The following is a 17,526-nucleotide window of genomic DNA, read 5'->3' as shown; positions in this document are numbered from 1 at the left end:
CCACACTGATGTCGGCTTCTTCTGAGGAGGACATAGACCGGAGACCCATTAGAAGACTGCGGTCTAAGAGTGACACCCCATACTTAGAAGAAGCTAGGATCTGCTTCAACCTTGACACATGTAAGACTATCCCTTCCCCAAACAGCCTATGCTGGTTTTGTTGGATTTTTATTTATTTATTTATTTTGAGATGCACATGGACTGGATGGTACCTCCTTGCTTGCCAGTAGTATGGTGGTTCACCAGAGGTCCAGGAATGTCACAGCTGTTTTGCTGTGAACACCTGCATTTCTATTAACATAGGACATTTCCCCCTGCATTAGCTGGGTTATGCTAGTAACATCAAAGCAAAGAGGATGGCTTTGCAAGCAAGATCTTATGTCATCCACTCTGGTCATCCAGAAACATGAAAGTTCTCGTAAAGTTGTATGAAGGGATTAGTCCTAACAGCAAACTTCAGGTAAACCTAATAGTACAACCATGGAAAAATATCCGGCACACCCCCAAACAGCTACCAGTTCAATTGGCAGAAAGGTGGCTGAAAAGTGCTGATCTTGCAGGAATGAGTGAGAAAGCTGTTCGCAAAATTCCTAACTGTGAATGCCACTATGGCTGCTTGCAGAGTTGCTGAGCCCCTGGCATTCACTGCTCCATTTGATATTGCAGCTGACCAAAACAAAAGATTTCTGAGATACTGACAACTCACTGACCTTAAGTGACTGTGTTCCTGTTAAAAATATAATAATAATAAAAAAATAATTAGATAGGATGAACTGCTACACTCACTGGAACACATTCTTAAGTGTTTAACATTTTATGTAGCATTTTTGAAAAGTAGCATTTTAAATAATTTCACCTACATTAACATCTAGAGCTTCCATTTGACACTGGTGCCCTAATGGGGCAGGCAGCCTACATCCACGTGAAGAGAATTAACACATTTATCGGAAGCTATTAAATAGAGAAGACAAAGGTGGGTTTTTAAACTCACCTGCCTGCATGACTGAAGCATGGAGTGCCCACCTGTAAGGGAAGGATGTTCAAAAAAAAAAAAAATGCTGCACAGGGAACTTCAACCAGGTTGGTGCTTCAAAACGCCAGGACAGATTGCCTGTTTCTGGAAACTTCTTGGCCCTTCTGCCTCGCTTCGGGCACCTGGCCTAGGTTAGAAACCCCCGCTTAGGGGAGAAAGGGGCGATGGATGACCCCACAAGCCGCGGCCTCCCTATGGGGCTCGGGGGGCAGCTGGGGCGGTGGGGAGCACGCGGGCCAGGCGGGGGTGCTCGGGGGGGGACGTCGGGCAGGGCCGGGGTGTGCCGGGCAGTGCCGGGGGAGGGGGGAGGCTTGCATGGCCGGCCTCCCTCCGTGGAGGAGCTGTCCTCCCGGGGGCGGGGGGGCAGTGGGTAGGGCCTCCACTCCCGTCCGTGGATCCTTGACGGGTTTTCCCTCTCTCTCTCCCCCTCCCTCCCTCCCTCCCTCCGCTCCTTTCTCCCTCTCTCCTTCCCCGTCCTCTCTCCCCCCCCCCCAACCCCGACCGCCCCCTCCCCTCCCCTCCCCTCCCCTCCGGCCCCGCTCCGCTGCCCGCTGCCGCCCGCTCGCCCTCGCCAGCTCGCCGGGCCACGCTGCTCACCGTGCCCACATTAATGGCGGCATCTTCCGAGGAGGACATCGACCGCAGACCCATCCGCCGCGTCCGCTCCAAGAGCGACACCCCCTACCTCGCCGAGGCCCGCATCTCCTTCAACCTCGAGGCAGGTGAGCGACCTCGAGGCCAGGGGCTTGGGGACACGGGGCACCACCGAGCTCCCCCGGAGCGGCTGCTTCGCACCTGTGTGTGCCCCCAGCCCCAGCCGCCCACCCGGGCATCCCCGCAGGGCTGGGGGTCCTGCCCTGCTTGCCCACCCCAGCCGGGCAGCCTTGCCTCCCCTTCATCCCCTCCGTGTGGTGAGGTTGGCCCTGGAGGGTGCAGCTCGCCTCGGCTGCCCTGGCTCCCCAGGTTTGCTATTGTCTCTGCTGGCCGCTCTCCGGTCTGCCTTGTCAGCTGCCTAAATTTCCACATCTATGCTCACAGGCCTCGGGACTAGCCTCCCTGCCCGGCCTTCCTGTCCCCCTTCTCCACTGCTGCACTGTCCTCTCAGCTGCCTCTTCCTCATGGCGCCTTTGGGATTTCGGCTGTCCCCTCCTGTTCATGCCACACGTGGTGACTGTCCTCTGCCTTTCCTGCCAGGCCTGTTGTTTTCCCTCCTTGCCTGACCTTCTCTTCCCTTATGGGCTCTGTCAACAGCAAACTACACCAGAGCTCATTTGCTCTCCAAAACAGAGGAAAACAAAGTACTTTCTGTTGGGTTTCTGCACCACACCACACTTCCTCTGTTTGGAGGGGTGGGAGTGAGGATCAATAGCCAGGAAGCCCCACTGCTGCCTCTCTCCTGTCCCAGCAGCAAACAGACCTAACTGTGTAATACCCTGTGGTGCCACCCCTTCTTCAGCTGAGCCTGCCAGCAGAGAGGGGAAAAGGGCTGCCTCAGAGCTGCTGCTTGCCATGCTGCAGCCTTCCCCATCCCTCCTCCCCCCTTTCAGCCAGCTGATGGAGATGTGTTTTCTCCTCCATTTGGTGATGGAATGGATTCCCCTCCCCCTCCTGTCATACTCAATGTAGTTATACCCTTGGTAATGGGTAATACACGGTTTGGTTTTACCATCAACAGAGCAGTTGGCTACATCGTACAGTGGGTTGTTATTTCTTTCTGACCATGACTTCTTAAAAAAACACCAAGCTGTAGGTAAGTTGGGTGCCATTTCAGGGCACAGGCTGGAGTGCAGGGTGAGATGCCACCTTTCAGGCCTGAAGAACTGGGAGTGCGAACAGAAAGCAGCACTGCAAGTAAGGTGTAAATCACATGAGGCTGTGTATGGTTGTTTGATTGCTGAAATAACCCTGAGCAGGCTTGTGCTGTCACAGGTAATGTTATGTCACGTAGTTAAAAATAGATAAACCAGTTAAGAGCAAGACACCTTCAGGTCACCTGGTGCTTCACATCTCTATGCTGAGCTGGGCATGCTGTTTTTACTACAAGTTCCTGAGGACATGCAAGTCCCTAGGTACCTCTTTCCTGCAATCCACTGGAAAATTTGATAATTACACTTAGCTTCTTCCTGTTCCTCCCCTTCCCCCTGCTAGCTCAAATTTGTCTTTACTTTCAAACCTGGTATTCCTTTAGAAGAAATAATTGAAGAAAGTAGTATTGGCATATCAAGATATATAAATGAAAAGTGTTTTAAGCAGTGCAGGTGTGTGTTTTCAGTAATCCATCTGGCAGTGAGTAGTTTTGAGCTTTAAAAAAATATAATTTTTGCTTAGCAACCAGTACAGAGCAAGTGAGCCAAAGTGAGTGAAACATGCCAGTGGTGCCCGCTTCATTCCTCAGCTTTTGCTTTCACTGCTCAGAAAGTCTGCGTTGGTGAATTCCACCAGGCAGCCACAGGGTGATTTTTTTTTGCCCCATTTTTGGGGTGTGAACCACCCAATTTCGTCAATTTCCCCGTGGGCACTGTCCGCCGCCCGTGGTGCTGAATCGGCGCTGTCCCTAGCCTTGCTGCCATCCCCAGGCATTGGGTTGGCCCCACGGGGCTTCTGCCTCTTCCTCTGCCTGTGCCGGGGAAGGTGCTGAAGAGGAAGCAGTGCTTTTTCCTTGACCCGGCTGAAAGTAAAGTGATACTTAGGGCACAGGAAATAACTTCTTCCTTTATGTGATTATTGCTTGCTTTCCTTTTCATGCATCCCGTGTCTACAGCTGGTGCTCAACCACTGCTTACAGAGCTGTGGTGGTGTTTTTTTTTTTGTTTTTGTTTTTTCCTACAGCTGCTACAAGTTGGGTTGCTTTGCCCCCTCATTGTCTCCTTTCAGGATATGGTCAGGGGTGGGATACAGCACACAGCTGCTTTGCTGTATTGGAACTTATGTTTCATTAATAAAATTGGATACTAAGCAGATGTAGTGAATACTACCCTTCTCCAATCTTAATTACAGTCACTGGTTAAGAACTAGCAGTTTTTTATCTACTTAAGCTGTAGGTTATAATTATACCATTACTGCTAATATCTGTATTGTTGAGCAACTGAGAAATTGCGTACATAGAGTCAATTATACAGTTTGGGGATAGCACAGATTTGGTCCAGACTGTTAAAAAAAAAAAAAAAATTATAGGTGATTAACAGTGCATATTCTACCAGCCCTTCTCTTTAGAACATTCTTACAGTTTTGCTTTTTTTTTTTTGTCCAAAGTATTATGGTTTGTCTGTTTCTAAATATTTATCAATTAACTCACAATTATTACTTAGTAGGAGTTAACAAATGCTCTTCAATTACTTGTCCTCAGTATATATTTTTTGCTGTTCTTCCCAAACTGATTAAAAGACAAAGCAGTTTTCCAATCTCGGGGTTATTCTCCCTACTGCTATACATAAACAAATCCTATTAATCTGAGTGATGTGTTTATATCAAGAGGATAGTGTTTCCCGAAGGATTTAAATTACCTCTTCTGCCAAAAATAATGTGGCTGCATAACATCATAAAGCTATAGACAGATACAAGTTCTTTTTGCATATTTGATAATGAATCAGTCCACATGCAGAAATTAATTTTTAAATTTTCTGAAAGACTTCCTCTGGTGCCACACTAGAGGAATGTAGAATGCTCTCTTGCTTTTGGGTGGCCGTCTTTTGTTTTCTTTATTATGGCTAGCAGTCTGGCATAGCTCCATTTCTTAACATCCATCTTTAGCTTTTAGTATGCATCTTCTTAAAAGCAGTTTTCAAATTTTCTTTCTAACTTTCTTATTCAGGCACCTAGAAGCTAATCCCAAATTGCTTCCGAAAACCTGGGCCTCCATCTGTAACAACTGTTTAATAGCATAATCTCTTTCCTGGGACTGTGCCATCTAGGAAGCTAATGTGTTTTTAGAGGTTTTGACCTATTTATATTCCTCTTGTTGCAAAATACTGGACTTCTATAGTGGCAGTGCATGATAGGTAGCTTTCAAGTTTGATAAACTAGCAGAAGTCACGACTGGTAAGGAAACACAACTCTCACTAAATGATCTAATATGTGTGAGTTTTTCTTCTGCCATCCCCTTTATAGTGTCTGTGGGCTGCAGGGGGGTCTAACACGTTGAGTTGACCTGACCAGTTTTGCTTCTATACACAGATAGATACTCTTACTCCTTCCTAGCTGAAAAAGAGCAAGGTTTGTACTGCACTCCTTTGAGAGTTGATTTTTGCAAACAGACTTATTTTTAAATGGAGTAAGAAGTCATCTTTATCTCAGCTGCCATGGGACCTTCCTGAGATGGTTCAGGGAGGTCACCAAATGCCAGTCTTTGTTTGAACAAGGTTGGTTGTCCACATAGAATTTAACCTGGCAGTGAAAACCTGGGGAGAAGGAAAGCCAGTGCCTTGGAGAAGCTATAAGGGCAGAATGACTACAGTAGCTGTGCAAGGGGTCAGGAAACAGGGGACATTCCGACAGAAGGAATATATTTAGTCTCTGCTGTGAAACGAGAGGAGGGGAGCTTTTGAATTTTAACACCCTCCCACCCCAGCCTTAAAAGCATGGGAAAGTGGTGCAACTGAACAGAAACCTGTGACCAGAGAGGTGCAGCAGCTGGGCTCTGAAAGTGGGGAGGGAGGTATCTACAGGAACGGGCCGAGTAGGGTCTTGCAGATGGTGCCAACTGTGGAGCCCTGCTGGCTCAGTCTGCTCTGAGGCACGGCACAGGTTTGAAGTATACTGAAGTTTCTCAGAGATCTCGCTGAAGTGGCTGGATCCTCCTAAGTCATCTGCTGGCTTGAACTAGATATCCGTATCAGACTGTAGAAGTAAACATCTCTGCTTCTCTTCAATGATGAAAGATCTGCTTTATATCTTTGTATGTAGTCACATGTTCTCCTGGAATGCAATCTGGGAAAGCAAAGATGAGGGGAACGGATTGAGAGGCTCAGCATAATTTTGCCATGTGGAGGGAAGAAAGATCTTTGCATCTAGAAAAGCAAGTCAATTCAATGCCATTTACTGTTCTTAAGCGATGATGATTTACTCACATTGGGGAGGGGAAAAAAACAAGCCCACAGCAGCTTGCATTAGTGCTGCTGCAAGCAGAATTAATTCACAGGGTGTAAAGGAGGAGGAGAATCCTGGCAGAAACTGCTGAATGGCTAAGACAAATGTTAGCGATCTGGGAAATGTTCATAGTTGGTTGTTTCTGTGATGCAGGGCTGGTGGGGGAGGGAAGCCAGGACACGAAGAATGTGGAAGAGTGGCTGTGGATTTCATACGCAGGAATTTACCCAGTCTGAACTGTGCACAAAGTTGAAACCCAAAGCTGCTTCTATTTTCACTGTGCTGGCACCTTTTACAATCTTTTAGTGCCATAGCGTTTCTTACAGTCTTCATGGTAGGCTGCCTGGTTATTATTTGTATTTCTGTATTCATTCCATTATATAGCTTTGGAGCTACACTGAATACTTTTCAGAGGGTAAAATGATGTATAGTTTTCTTTTCTAATGAAATGATAATGTCATGTGTCTTAGCCTCATACATGTTGATTTATCTAAAAGAATTAAAGTACATTTCTCTGCAGTGATCAAAGAGCAAGTTGTGTACTTGGTTTTGTCACTGTGTAAAGCAAGAAAGAGTATTTATACAGCCCACTGAGGTGGGTAAAGTCTTAAAAATGGGAAAGCAAAATGAAATGACTGGATTTTCTGCAGGAAATCTCCATCCCATCCATTTGTATTTTTTTCTAAAAACTCATCATCAGATTAAAAAAAATCTGTTTCTGAATTTGCCTGTGGTCATCCTTACATATGATTTACTACACTAACCCAATTAATAATCATTGTAGTCATATTAAATGTTAGGGAGTTATGCTTTTTTTTTGTTCCTGTTTATCCAACGTGTGTTTCTGTATAACTACAAGAAAGCTTTCTGCATGGTTTCATGATTAGGATATCTAATCCTTGGAGTGATACAAAAACTAATTAGACTACTTTGGATTCATAGAGCTAACAGATTAGAGATGATGTTGAAGTGGTAATCTGAAAGGCATATTTGTATTTTTAAAAATACTTCCAAATTATAGTGGGTTTATGATTTCAGGTAGAAAAGGCTGCGCCCAGAAAAACAGGGGAGAAACATGCAATAGCAGGCTTTCTAATGAGTGTGGGATGATTTATTTCTTTTTGGAGAAGGATTAGTAGCAATGCATGCTTGGAAAGATTCCACCTTTTTCTCTGCTGTAATCACTCCCTCAGGTTATTGTCATGGAGATCCTCTTGTACAGATGAAGCCAAATCATTGGATTTGTCAAAGCATTTCTGAATACCTGTATAAAAGGGTCTGAACATCTGGCCTCTTTTGTCATCAGGCTTTGCATTACCAAAACTTGCACCTGCCCTTTGGATCAATGGAATTATGACCATTAGCTTTAAAGCTGCTTATGTTGCAATATAGCTAAAAACCAAATTCTTACACAGCCCTTGTTTTGTGCCTGCCTTCCAAACCCAGGAAAAAGAGCACACACCACTTAAAACAAGCCTCTAAACTGTGCTCCATGCATTGTATGACAAGAGTATGCCAATTGAGATAAAAGGCCCTTTCTGGGGCTAAGTGGAGTTGCTGAAAATGCCTTAAGATCAACATCCTATGTGACAGGTAGATGTTCTGTTTTGAGGTCATAACAGCAACTGATACTCTTCTCTCTTGGACTTGACTTTGGAGACCTTTGGCTTAAGAAATATGGCCCTAAGTTTCTTAAAGGGGTGCCAGATGGGAATAAGTTAAAAGGCTCACGAAGTCATGTAAAGGGGAGAGGTCCCTGTGCCAGGCATCATCACACCAAGAAGTGTTAATGCTTTAGTTAACAAACACAACTGGGGACAATTTGAAGGGAGAAGCAGAGTTAGTCAAAGTGAAGGATCTGGCAAGAAGAAAAATCTACAACATCCATTTCTCGGAGTGCTGGATAAGGTGCTGGAATTAGCTAAAAAAATACCATCTGCATTTTATCCATTCTTGCAGCACTTGCACATGTGCATCAGCTTTCTGTGTCAGGGAGGCAACTCACACCAGTGCAGTCAACAACACTGACATTGCCATGGAACAACTCTGACAGGAGGTAGAAGGAAGGTAGAAGTTTGTTTGTGGATCAGAATGTGCAGACCTGGTGCCTTTTACTGCTGTCTGCATTATGTACTGTTTTATGACTGCTGTAGTGCTTTGTTGGTAACCTTCATGAAAATTGATGTAACAGAATTTGCTGAAGTAAGAAGTTCTCTCTTTATTTGCCTTTTGCTTGACGAGCTTGTTGGGTTAACATAGGCAAATGTAGTCCTGCAAGGACTGCACAATCCTTTAATATTTCTTGTTTTATCAGGAGCCACGGTTTTCTTCTTGAAACCAGGACTTTAAGGAAAACACCTTTACTAAAACTTCAGATAAAATTGTCAGAACTAGCAACTCTATTCAGAATTATTAGCTGTAAAATCTAGTAAAAAAGAAAAGGCCTAATTCCCAGTAACAGGTATAATTAGCTCTAATGCTTAATTACTCTGAGTCAACTAATTGGTTTCATCGGGACTACTGACAGTAATACAGCTAGGTATGTAAGTAATAATGCCTTCAGAATCAGTGTTAAAGGTTGTAACTTTTTTGCAGTATGACAGAAGTTGATGATATGGAAAGAATGTCCTGGGCTGTCAGTTTACAGATAATAAAAAAATTCCAGAGTTAATGAAATTTTCTGTTACTAACAGTTGTTTCTTGTGCTTAGACTTCAGAGCATGGAATCAGTGTGGAATGTTATACTTGCCTGTGCTCGTGTTTTCTTGGTGGTGAACATTCAGAACAGTACTTCTCTTAAGGTGCAAAGTGTGTTAGTTATGTTTTATTTACATGGTAATACAATTTGTTGATGTGGTTGACTATTTTTATTTCTTCATGCAGAATACTTTTAGGGTAAAATTATTTGCAATTCACCATTTGTAATCCTGTAGTTTTATTGATTTCATTTGGAGTGCATTGATGGTCTTGTTGTATATTGATATGCTGAGGCTATAGTTTGACCTTCCATACATGTCTGCCTTCCCTGGGTTTCTTTATGGAACCAATGTTATTGAATATTTGAAAGAAAGTAATTATTACCTGTAGCGCAGACGTTATATTATGGGCATTGTAATAACTTTCATTTCTTGATATTACAACTTAAACTATAAGAATCAAAATGAAGGTGATGGCCTAAGATTTTTAATGAGTAGCAAATTCAGCAAGAAAATAAGGAAGCAACGTTGAAAAATGAACTGATTTTGTGTCTTCTACACTCCAGACTGTTGTTTCATTCCAGTTATGAAGTATGTTAAATATGGGAACTATGTGACAAATGTTCTCATGTTGACATTCTATATGGACACATCATTTTAACTATGGTGGGCAATGACTGCAGCACGTTTCAGTTAACCAGAAAATCTATGCATAATTTATAATGCAATATGATTTTTGCAATTATTGCTTACAGTACTTGGACACTCAGATATGTGGTTAATAGTTCATAAGCAAATTAAATACTTGATATATTATTAAAATGGAAGAGAAATTTCATCAAGTCTAATTCTTTGCTACAGTGTTGGAAATAGTTAAACCCTGATGCAAGCTTGATGCCCCACACCAGGGTGGATCTGGTTAAGTGTGGCACATGTTTGCTTATATGTTCTTGTTTCTGTTCTGTGGGAAAAAAGGTGAGGGATGGTAAGGAGTCTACAGATGGTTACATGTGAGAACTGACTGGATTGTATGTCCCAGGGAAAATGCTCTGATGTTCCCTTGGTCAGTAAAAAAAAAAACCTCACCGAGTTTAGTCAAGTGCTATAATAATATTAAGCCACCAGAGACAGCCTTAAGTTAAATGGATATATCTTAAGCTGGTCCCATTTTGCTACAACTTTGAAGTAAACAATAGGAATTGTTCTCAGAACAGAAAATAGGCCCCAAGTTAGGATGAAATGAGAAATTAAGTTATATTGCAGTTTTTCTAGAGAAAGAGATTACTTCCATCTGACATGGGTAATGGTCGTTTGTTTTCCATGATCAGATCATAGTAGTACAGTTTTCATATGCACTTTCCCCCTCCCCTGCTTGATTCACAATTCTTTTTGCACTATAAAAGTGCTGGAAACCAATGCAGAGATCTCAGTGTGGCTGATGCAGGAGGCATCTGTCATGGTTGGAGGAGCTTGGCTCTCCCCTGTGCTCAGCCCCAGGAGCATGTGGGTGTAATGGTCATGCTTCGCACTCCATCAACCCCTTGTGAAGAGGTCTGCAGTTGAATTTCTTGTGCAGTGCCCTTAATTTCTGCGCCTTGTGGGATCTGGTTGTTGTCGTCCTCTCTCTTTCCCTGCCATCTTTTTAATTTTCTTGCATTTGTCAGGGCTATGTGTGCTGGCAACAGCAATATGTGAGCCTACAGCTTTTTGAGGGCTGTCTGTACTGGGTTGTGAGTTGACAAATATGCATTCTTCCACCGGGAGCTTAGGGCTTGGATTGATCACCCTGTATTTGTAGAATATCTATGATATAATATCTGCAAGGTTATCCCTGAACCCAAGCAAACCAATAATTCCTCAGCGTGATTTGCTCCTACTCTCTGCTATGTGAGCACTCTTTGGTTTGTTGTGGGTAAAGATAGTTTACTGAAAATACTGAGGTGTGAAGAGCTACAAATAAACTAAATCAAGCTGCTAATAAGTAGTCATAGTTTATATTTAAAGAAATTTGGTATGTTCTGCCACCCATGAACAATTTAATTTTGTTTTATCACCATGCTTGTTCATCAGCATATATTCCTCATGACTTACACTAGTCACGAGGACACTTCTTAGATTTCACTAATGTGATGAACATTTCTCAAAAAAAAAAAAAAGTATGTTTCAGAATTATCACAATTATTCATTAGGTTGAAATAGCCAAAAATAAGTGGAAAGGAATTGATGACTTTAATTTTCTCTGTGTGGAAGCACAACAGAATCTTTGGGCATTATAAAAATAATAAAAAATTAAATGGGGTTAACTGATAACTTTCAAAATGGGGGTGTGCAATTGAAAGGCAAAAAGAAATCAATAAGGCCTGATTTGTAACTCAGTCTTAGCTCAAAGCTCAAAAAAACAAGTCACTCTGTGGAATTAATTCAATAAGATTGCTACAAACAATAATTTTTGGAACAAATTAATTTATAAATAATGTTTATTTTTGAAAGGAAACAAGATGGGGATCACTGAGTGACCTTGGGGCCCAACCCTGAAAGCTTTTCCCAATGGAAGCAGCACGTGCAACAGCTCTGTCAGTGCTAAGGAGACCCAAGGGGAGAGCAAGAGAACTGTTTGGTCAGGAAACATCATTACACAGCTGGAATACAGCTTTTTGTTAACATGTAGTATGAAATGCTAGCAAACTGGGGGAAGGAGTCCCTGAGGTTAAGGTGGCCTAGAGCACAGGGTGCCACTGAGAAATGGCAGGGCTTGCTGAGCTTAGCTGCTGCCAGTTAATGGTGCCTTAGGCAGCAGAAACATATTTTTAGCAGCATTCCCTGCAGTGGTCCCAGACATCCATAGGGACCGGTGTCAGCAGCCTCAGGAGCATGCGGGATCTGTCTGCTACCAGCAGGAGTTGCAAGGCTTGCAGCGGGTAGCATGGGGAAAGTGTGCACTTGTTCTTGCAATTGCCCAAGGCAGTCGCAGGCAGGTCAGGAGCAGTTAGCTGCTTCTTCCTCTTAGTTGTTTCAGGTTGTGTTTCTCTGTGTGGCTTTTCTTGGCAATGCTTACTGGTGTCCGTAGCCAACTGCAATTTGAAATAGTGCTTAGTGTTCAGAGGGAGCAGAATGCAGGACCTGGTGGCTTACCTTTCCAGAGGTGTGTCCTGCTTTTAAACCCCTTTCTTCCCTCTGCCCACTAGAATAAAAAGTCTTACTAGCTATCAGTGTAGTGAATAAGGAGACACGTATCTTTCATTAAGGCTCATAACAAAGAGAAAGATTAGTGTCGGAAGGGGATGGAGGCACATGCTAAGTGGACATGGTGACAGTATTAGCCATAGTGAAATCCAGAGTTGCTTTAGCAAGATATATCATCCAAAAAATCCAACATCCCATGTAATTTTTTGCCACCGTGTTGGAATACATTCAGTCTTGTTTGTTCACTTGTGTGAAAATAATGGATGAGGTTTATGTGTGTGATAGTGCTTCAGTGTACCATAGCCATTAGTGTGTATGCAACTTCCCCTGTTAAATGGTATGTGGTGATGGTTTGCATTTGGGAACTGAGTGTTTTACCCCCATTAGAATTTTACATTCTAGGGCAGAGGTTTAAAGTGGATTAAGCAAATGTAGGTTGGATCTCAAGAAAAGTGTTCTCAGTAGCTTACATCAACTTTGATATCTTTGTTTAGCTAACATAGGTCTAGTAGAAGGAGATCCAGGACTGTAATGAAGTATCCCTGGTATATTTTTTTTTTATCTCTGAAGAAAAGTGTTACTGTTGCTATTACTCCTACTTACAGTGTGGCCTCGTAACCAACATGTGAGTCAATGAACACAAAAACATATCTGTTGTCCTTATGCTGCCTTCAAGTGTGTCCTGAAGACTCAGGAAAAGTCATCTCCTACCTGCTTGTATGTCCTTTCCCAGAGGCAGAAACTCAAAAGACCTAGAACTCAGAAAGAAAAGGTGAGTGTGGTGGAGAGAGAACCGATACCGTGTCTTTCTCTAATCCCAATGAGATGAATAAGTGAGCTTAGAAATTTTACTTACCCACATTTTCCCTCTCCAAATTTTGGGAATGATCAGGACATTTTCATGGAAGGCATTGCGTGCATGGAGTGAGGGAAGAACAGACAAAGTGGATTGAATCACTAAGGTGTATTTCTTTCCTTGAAAAGAAGAGTGGACTGAAGAAAGATGCTTCTTGGTGCTAGGACGGAATGGTGCATGTTTCTGCGTTTCCTGATTAGTGGGTTTTAGAGGATTGTATTTTTCTTATTTAACGTCTCTTAATATTTCCCACAGAAAGTTCCCAAAAGAGTTTCTATTAAACCTATATGTACAGAATATTTTGAGACAGATATTTTTTCTTGCTAGATCTTTTGTACCTTGTGGTGCAACTGTGTAAGTATTTATGTATCTCATAAAAGTTTTTATTCTCATCTGTAAACTAAAACCTGAGTACTAACCACTTGCTGCTGTCAAAGTCCTCTGATTTTTTCTGTTTTCATTAGGAATCCCCTACCTTAAGTCCTTGTGGTAAAGTGGGTGCTCTGTCTAAAGTATTTGTCCTCACTTCTGAAGACTTCATTGGAGTCATTTTTGTTTTGATGTTGGAGAACTAGCAGTCTTTACTAAAAGAACTTATCTGTTTTCTTCTTCATGTTAGCTAAGGAAATAACTATAAAAGCCAGTAAAAGTCATTTTTAAATCCTGACTGAACAATACCCTGAAACCATGTTGGCCTTGGAACAAAGTTTTAAGCATACATCTCATTTAGAGAAATTTCTTTAATTGCAATATCTTGTCACTGTACTTGCATGATTCACCCTGTGAGGGTGATGGTGATGTGTTTGTTATAATGTGCACCTCACCTTAGAAACTTTTGTTTTTCTGGAAGCCTCAAAACTAAGTAAAAGTGATGCCACTGTAATTTTTTATTTACTTTTCTTTCTTCTCCCTTTCCACGCAGGAAGAGAAAACTAAATATGAGCAAATAAGCGTACTTTTAATGCAGTTTTAAAGTGTGCGCAAATAAACATACCTTTAATGCAGCTATAATGCAGCTACAGTAGTTCTGAGTGGCTTGAATACAAAACAAACAAACAAAAACAGACCAGACTGATTTCCTACTTGTTTAAATTGTTTGCTTCTGAAGGCCCTTTCATAAAATACAATTTTTAGTTCCCAGTGTGTATGAAAGAGTTACCTGAAGCTCTACTTACTTTTTACACTGTATCAGCATGAATCTCCCAAAACAACCTTTAAAGGGTTGCAGTGTAATTACCATTTAGTGGTACAACAGTAACTAGATGGCTATATTTAATTAGCCTCTCTATGGGGTAGAATTGGTGTATCATAGTTGAAGTGCCCTTTGAGGAAGATAATGAAATATGCCTTACAGGAGCTTCAGTGTGACAATCATTGTGGTTAGTACTTAAATTTGCTGCAAAATGAGCTTCTATTACACAGATAACCCAGCTTCTGATAGATCACCATTAGGGAATCCTTCTTCAGGTAAATACATTCATATTCTATTGCAGTGCCTTACTTAGACATGGAAAAGAGAAATGTTGTATCACAATGAAGCTGAATTCCCTAGCCATCTGCTGCTTTGTCTTCACCAGAACTGTGAATGGACCAAATTCAGGGAAGTACTGATATATATAGGATCATCATTAACAGATATCAGAAGGGTATTCCTGAATCTGTCTTTAAGTTGCAAATGAGAATCTGCTTTGTGGAGCTTATCTTCTCAGCACCTTCTTTATTGGAGAGAAAGGGGAAAATGGTACCACATCAGCTCAAATAAAGGTTCCTGCTGCTCTCATTAGTAACTGTTCTTTAAAACTTTATGCTTTCCCTGCTTGTATGCTCATTTTCAGCTCGGCCAAAGGCAGCATTCATGCTTATTAAGGTGAAAGAGGATGCCCGCATCTGTGATGAAGGGTATAAAATCAAATGGAAAGGGAGGAAATAGTGACATGGGAGAGAAATGCTGATGAAGTTGTTTGTTACTTGGTTTGACATACTACTGGAGACAGGAGTTGCAAGCATTTGAATTATGTTTCTTGTTCTTAAATGTTATTTCTCATGTTTGTGATGTTATTTTTCATGTTTGGGTGGTTACCAAAATACAACCATTCATGAAAGAAATACCCTTGTAGCTGTTAAACTCTGCATTGTCTGCAATCCAAGAAAGATCCCTGGGTGCTCAGTGTTTGCTAGACTAGCCTCTTGGAAATGACAGCCGCGAATGTGTGTCTGTTGTGCACCCTAATACGTGGCAGGGATGTGTCTAGTACACATGCACAGATGTAGGAAGGCAGGAGTGTTCCCCAGATTCCTAATTGTAGCATACCATTGATGTTTGTCTGGCCTCTTCCACCTTACTTGGGCAGCTGGCTCATACAGCCTCTGAACATCTGCATCGTTAGGCAGGCTTATGGTTTCCAGATGTGCTGGGTTGCTTGTTGTTTCTGCCCAAACACAGCTTCTCTGCAGGGAGAGGATCCAAGGCTACAAAAGGTTTGCCAGGGGTCTCCAGATGTGAAGCAACCCCATCAGAGCTGTGGAATAAGTGCCTTACAAGACATGTAAATCTGTGTATTTTTCTGGATGTTCAAAGAGCATCTCCACAGAGCATGTGTAGCCAATGTGATGTATCCTATAAACGTATGTATTTGTCTAGAAAAAAAAATAAATCCAAGGGATGCCACCTGCCTCAGCCTTACTACTGCTCTCAGGATGCTCTGTGGAAAGTAAGTTGTTGCTGGCTTCAGGGTGCCTGTGGTAGAAGGAGACTTTCTGGGCCAATGAGGATACTAATGTGCTATATATATTGTTATATGGGTACACTAGTGCAACAGCAAGGGGAAAAAATGTTTCCTGTGTTTCTCATCCTATAGGTGCTAGCAGATAAGTATTAATTACATATATTGAAAATATAGTTGACACTGCTTAGTTAGCTGGAACCTCTGCTATTAATACAGAGGAACAGATGCACTGAACTGGATTAGCAGCTTATCAGGTCTGAGCTCTTGTTCGCTGTAGTTTCTAAAGGATGGGCAATTCAGGAATATAGGACTGTGACAGTTCTTTAATCATTGCAGAAGAAATTAGCTGTGCTCATCAGAAGGTCAGAGAAATAATATACTTAGACAAACAAAATTTACAGAAGGCATAGAAACACTTTTATTTTGGCCATTTGGAATACAGGGTGATTCTTCCAGTGTTTATTCATGTTATAAAAGAAGTCTCAACTCAATCTGAATTTTGTAATATTTATACTTATAAAAGGTACAAAAGGCAAGTAAACAGTACTGGGTGTGCAGGGAGTCTACGCTCCACCAACACGCACACACAAACAAACATTCTAAATATATAGAACATTGCTTTACATACTAAACGCGAGTATGCCTATACATACATACAATCAGGAAAGGTAACAAACAATCCTTTAAGTCCCATGATTTAACAGTCTCCATTTTCCATTCCTTTTCTTGACTACAAACAAGTCTCCATTTTCCATTCCTTTTGAACAATATGTCTCGCTTTAAGTTGTCAAGCAACTCGGCCTTCAGGCCGTATGTATCCCGTTCTTCCCGGATCGAAGAAAAGCATATCCATCTCCTTTTCAAGGCCAATAGGACCTGGATCAAGAGGCACGTCCAGGTCACCAGGGGGCAGAACAGCAAAAGCCTTCGATGGCTGTAGCAGCAGAGGGGCCAATGGCGTAGCAGTCGGATCAGTAAAGGAGCCCACAGCTCCCTCACTATCTGGCAAGCCACACGTTTCTGACTGTGGCCCCACATGGCTCTTTAAGGCCTCAGAGATTGCTCTCCAGGTGCTGAGCAATTCCACTGCAACCTTGTCATTTTTAGTTGCAGAGTCCCACACCTTGACCTCAATTTGGTCCCATATTTCAGGATCATAAACTGTCTGATTGTTAATAAGGAGAATAAGCTGTAAGGTTACTGGGACAGTCTTTGTTCCTAAGGACGTATGATTCCCCATAATGCACAGCTGCTTACCAGCAAGAGGCAGTTGTGTGCACAGGTCTGCTTCTCTCAGCTTGAGCTATTTTTCAGCTCCGGTGCGCCTATTTCCAGTGACTTTGTGTACGAGCTTCTCTGAGCAGTTTGCTGAGTCTGGCCGAACCTATCTTCATGAGGCGATCAATGTGCCTGTTCCTGTTCTGGTCTCCGTTCCGCTAGCCTGTTCCTTTTCATTCCTTCTTTCTGCTTCTTTATTGATGACATAACTTCATCACATCATGTTGCCTTTTTTTTTTTTTTTTTTTTGTTGAGGGCAGGCTCCCCTCTTATACCCTTCTCTCCACAGCAGTTCTTTTCAAAACAACTTTTCATTGGTCAAACAACTTTGCAAATAACAGCAACAGCAAACACCCAGAAACTTCCAGGCCTTAAGGGCTGGAGAACAAGAAACCCGAGACTGCATGGAGTCTCCTGAATCACCCTTGTTCCCTCCAAACTCTTTTACATTCCTATTGGCCTCATTGTTAAGAGTCTAATGTTATCATCAACCAGTAGGCTTTCCAACCCCCATGGCCGCATTCCCAAATCTCCCCCTTCTTTATTAATATCAACCATTTTCTCAACACAAATTACCATGCCATATATAACAATTCACATCTTCAAAACATTGAATCTTCTGCATTTGAGGAGGGGAAAAATGAAATGGATGTAACAGCAGGTATGTCC

The 17,526-nt window shown here is 42.3% G+C and overlaps 1 protein-coding gene across 1 annotated transcript in view; it reads left to right on the top strand.

Moving 5' to 3' along the window:
* The window catches only part of PHACTR1 (phosphatase and actin regulator 1), a gene marked incomplete at its 3' end in the record, with an annotated part of 313,329 nt that overhangs the window by 11,934 nt on the left and 283,869 nt on the right, over positions 1 to 17,526 (top strand). Inside the window, 1 exon segment of the mRNA XM_084283119.1 lies at positions 1,609 to 1,755. Within this exon segment, the coding sequence (XP_084139245.1) occupies positions 1,644 to 1,755 (112 nt within the window). The 5' untranslated portion in view covers positions 1,609 to 1,643.

Source organism: Netta rufina, assembly GCF_964035555.1.
Source record: "Netta rufina genome assembly, chromosome: 2".
In the NCBI taxonomy this organism is placed as follows: Eukaryota; Metazoa; Chordata; class Aves; order Anseriformes; family Anatidae; genus Netta; species Netta rufina.
This window is presented reverse-complemented; position numbering and strand designations above follow the sequence as displayed.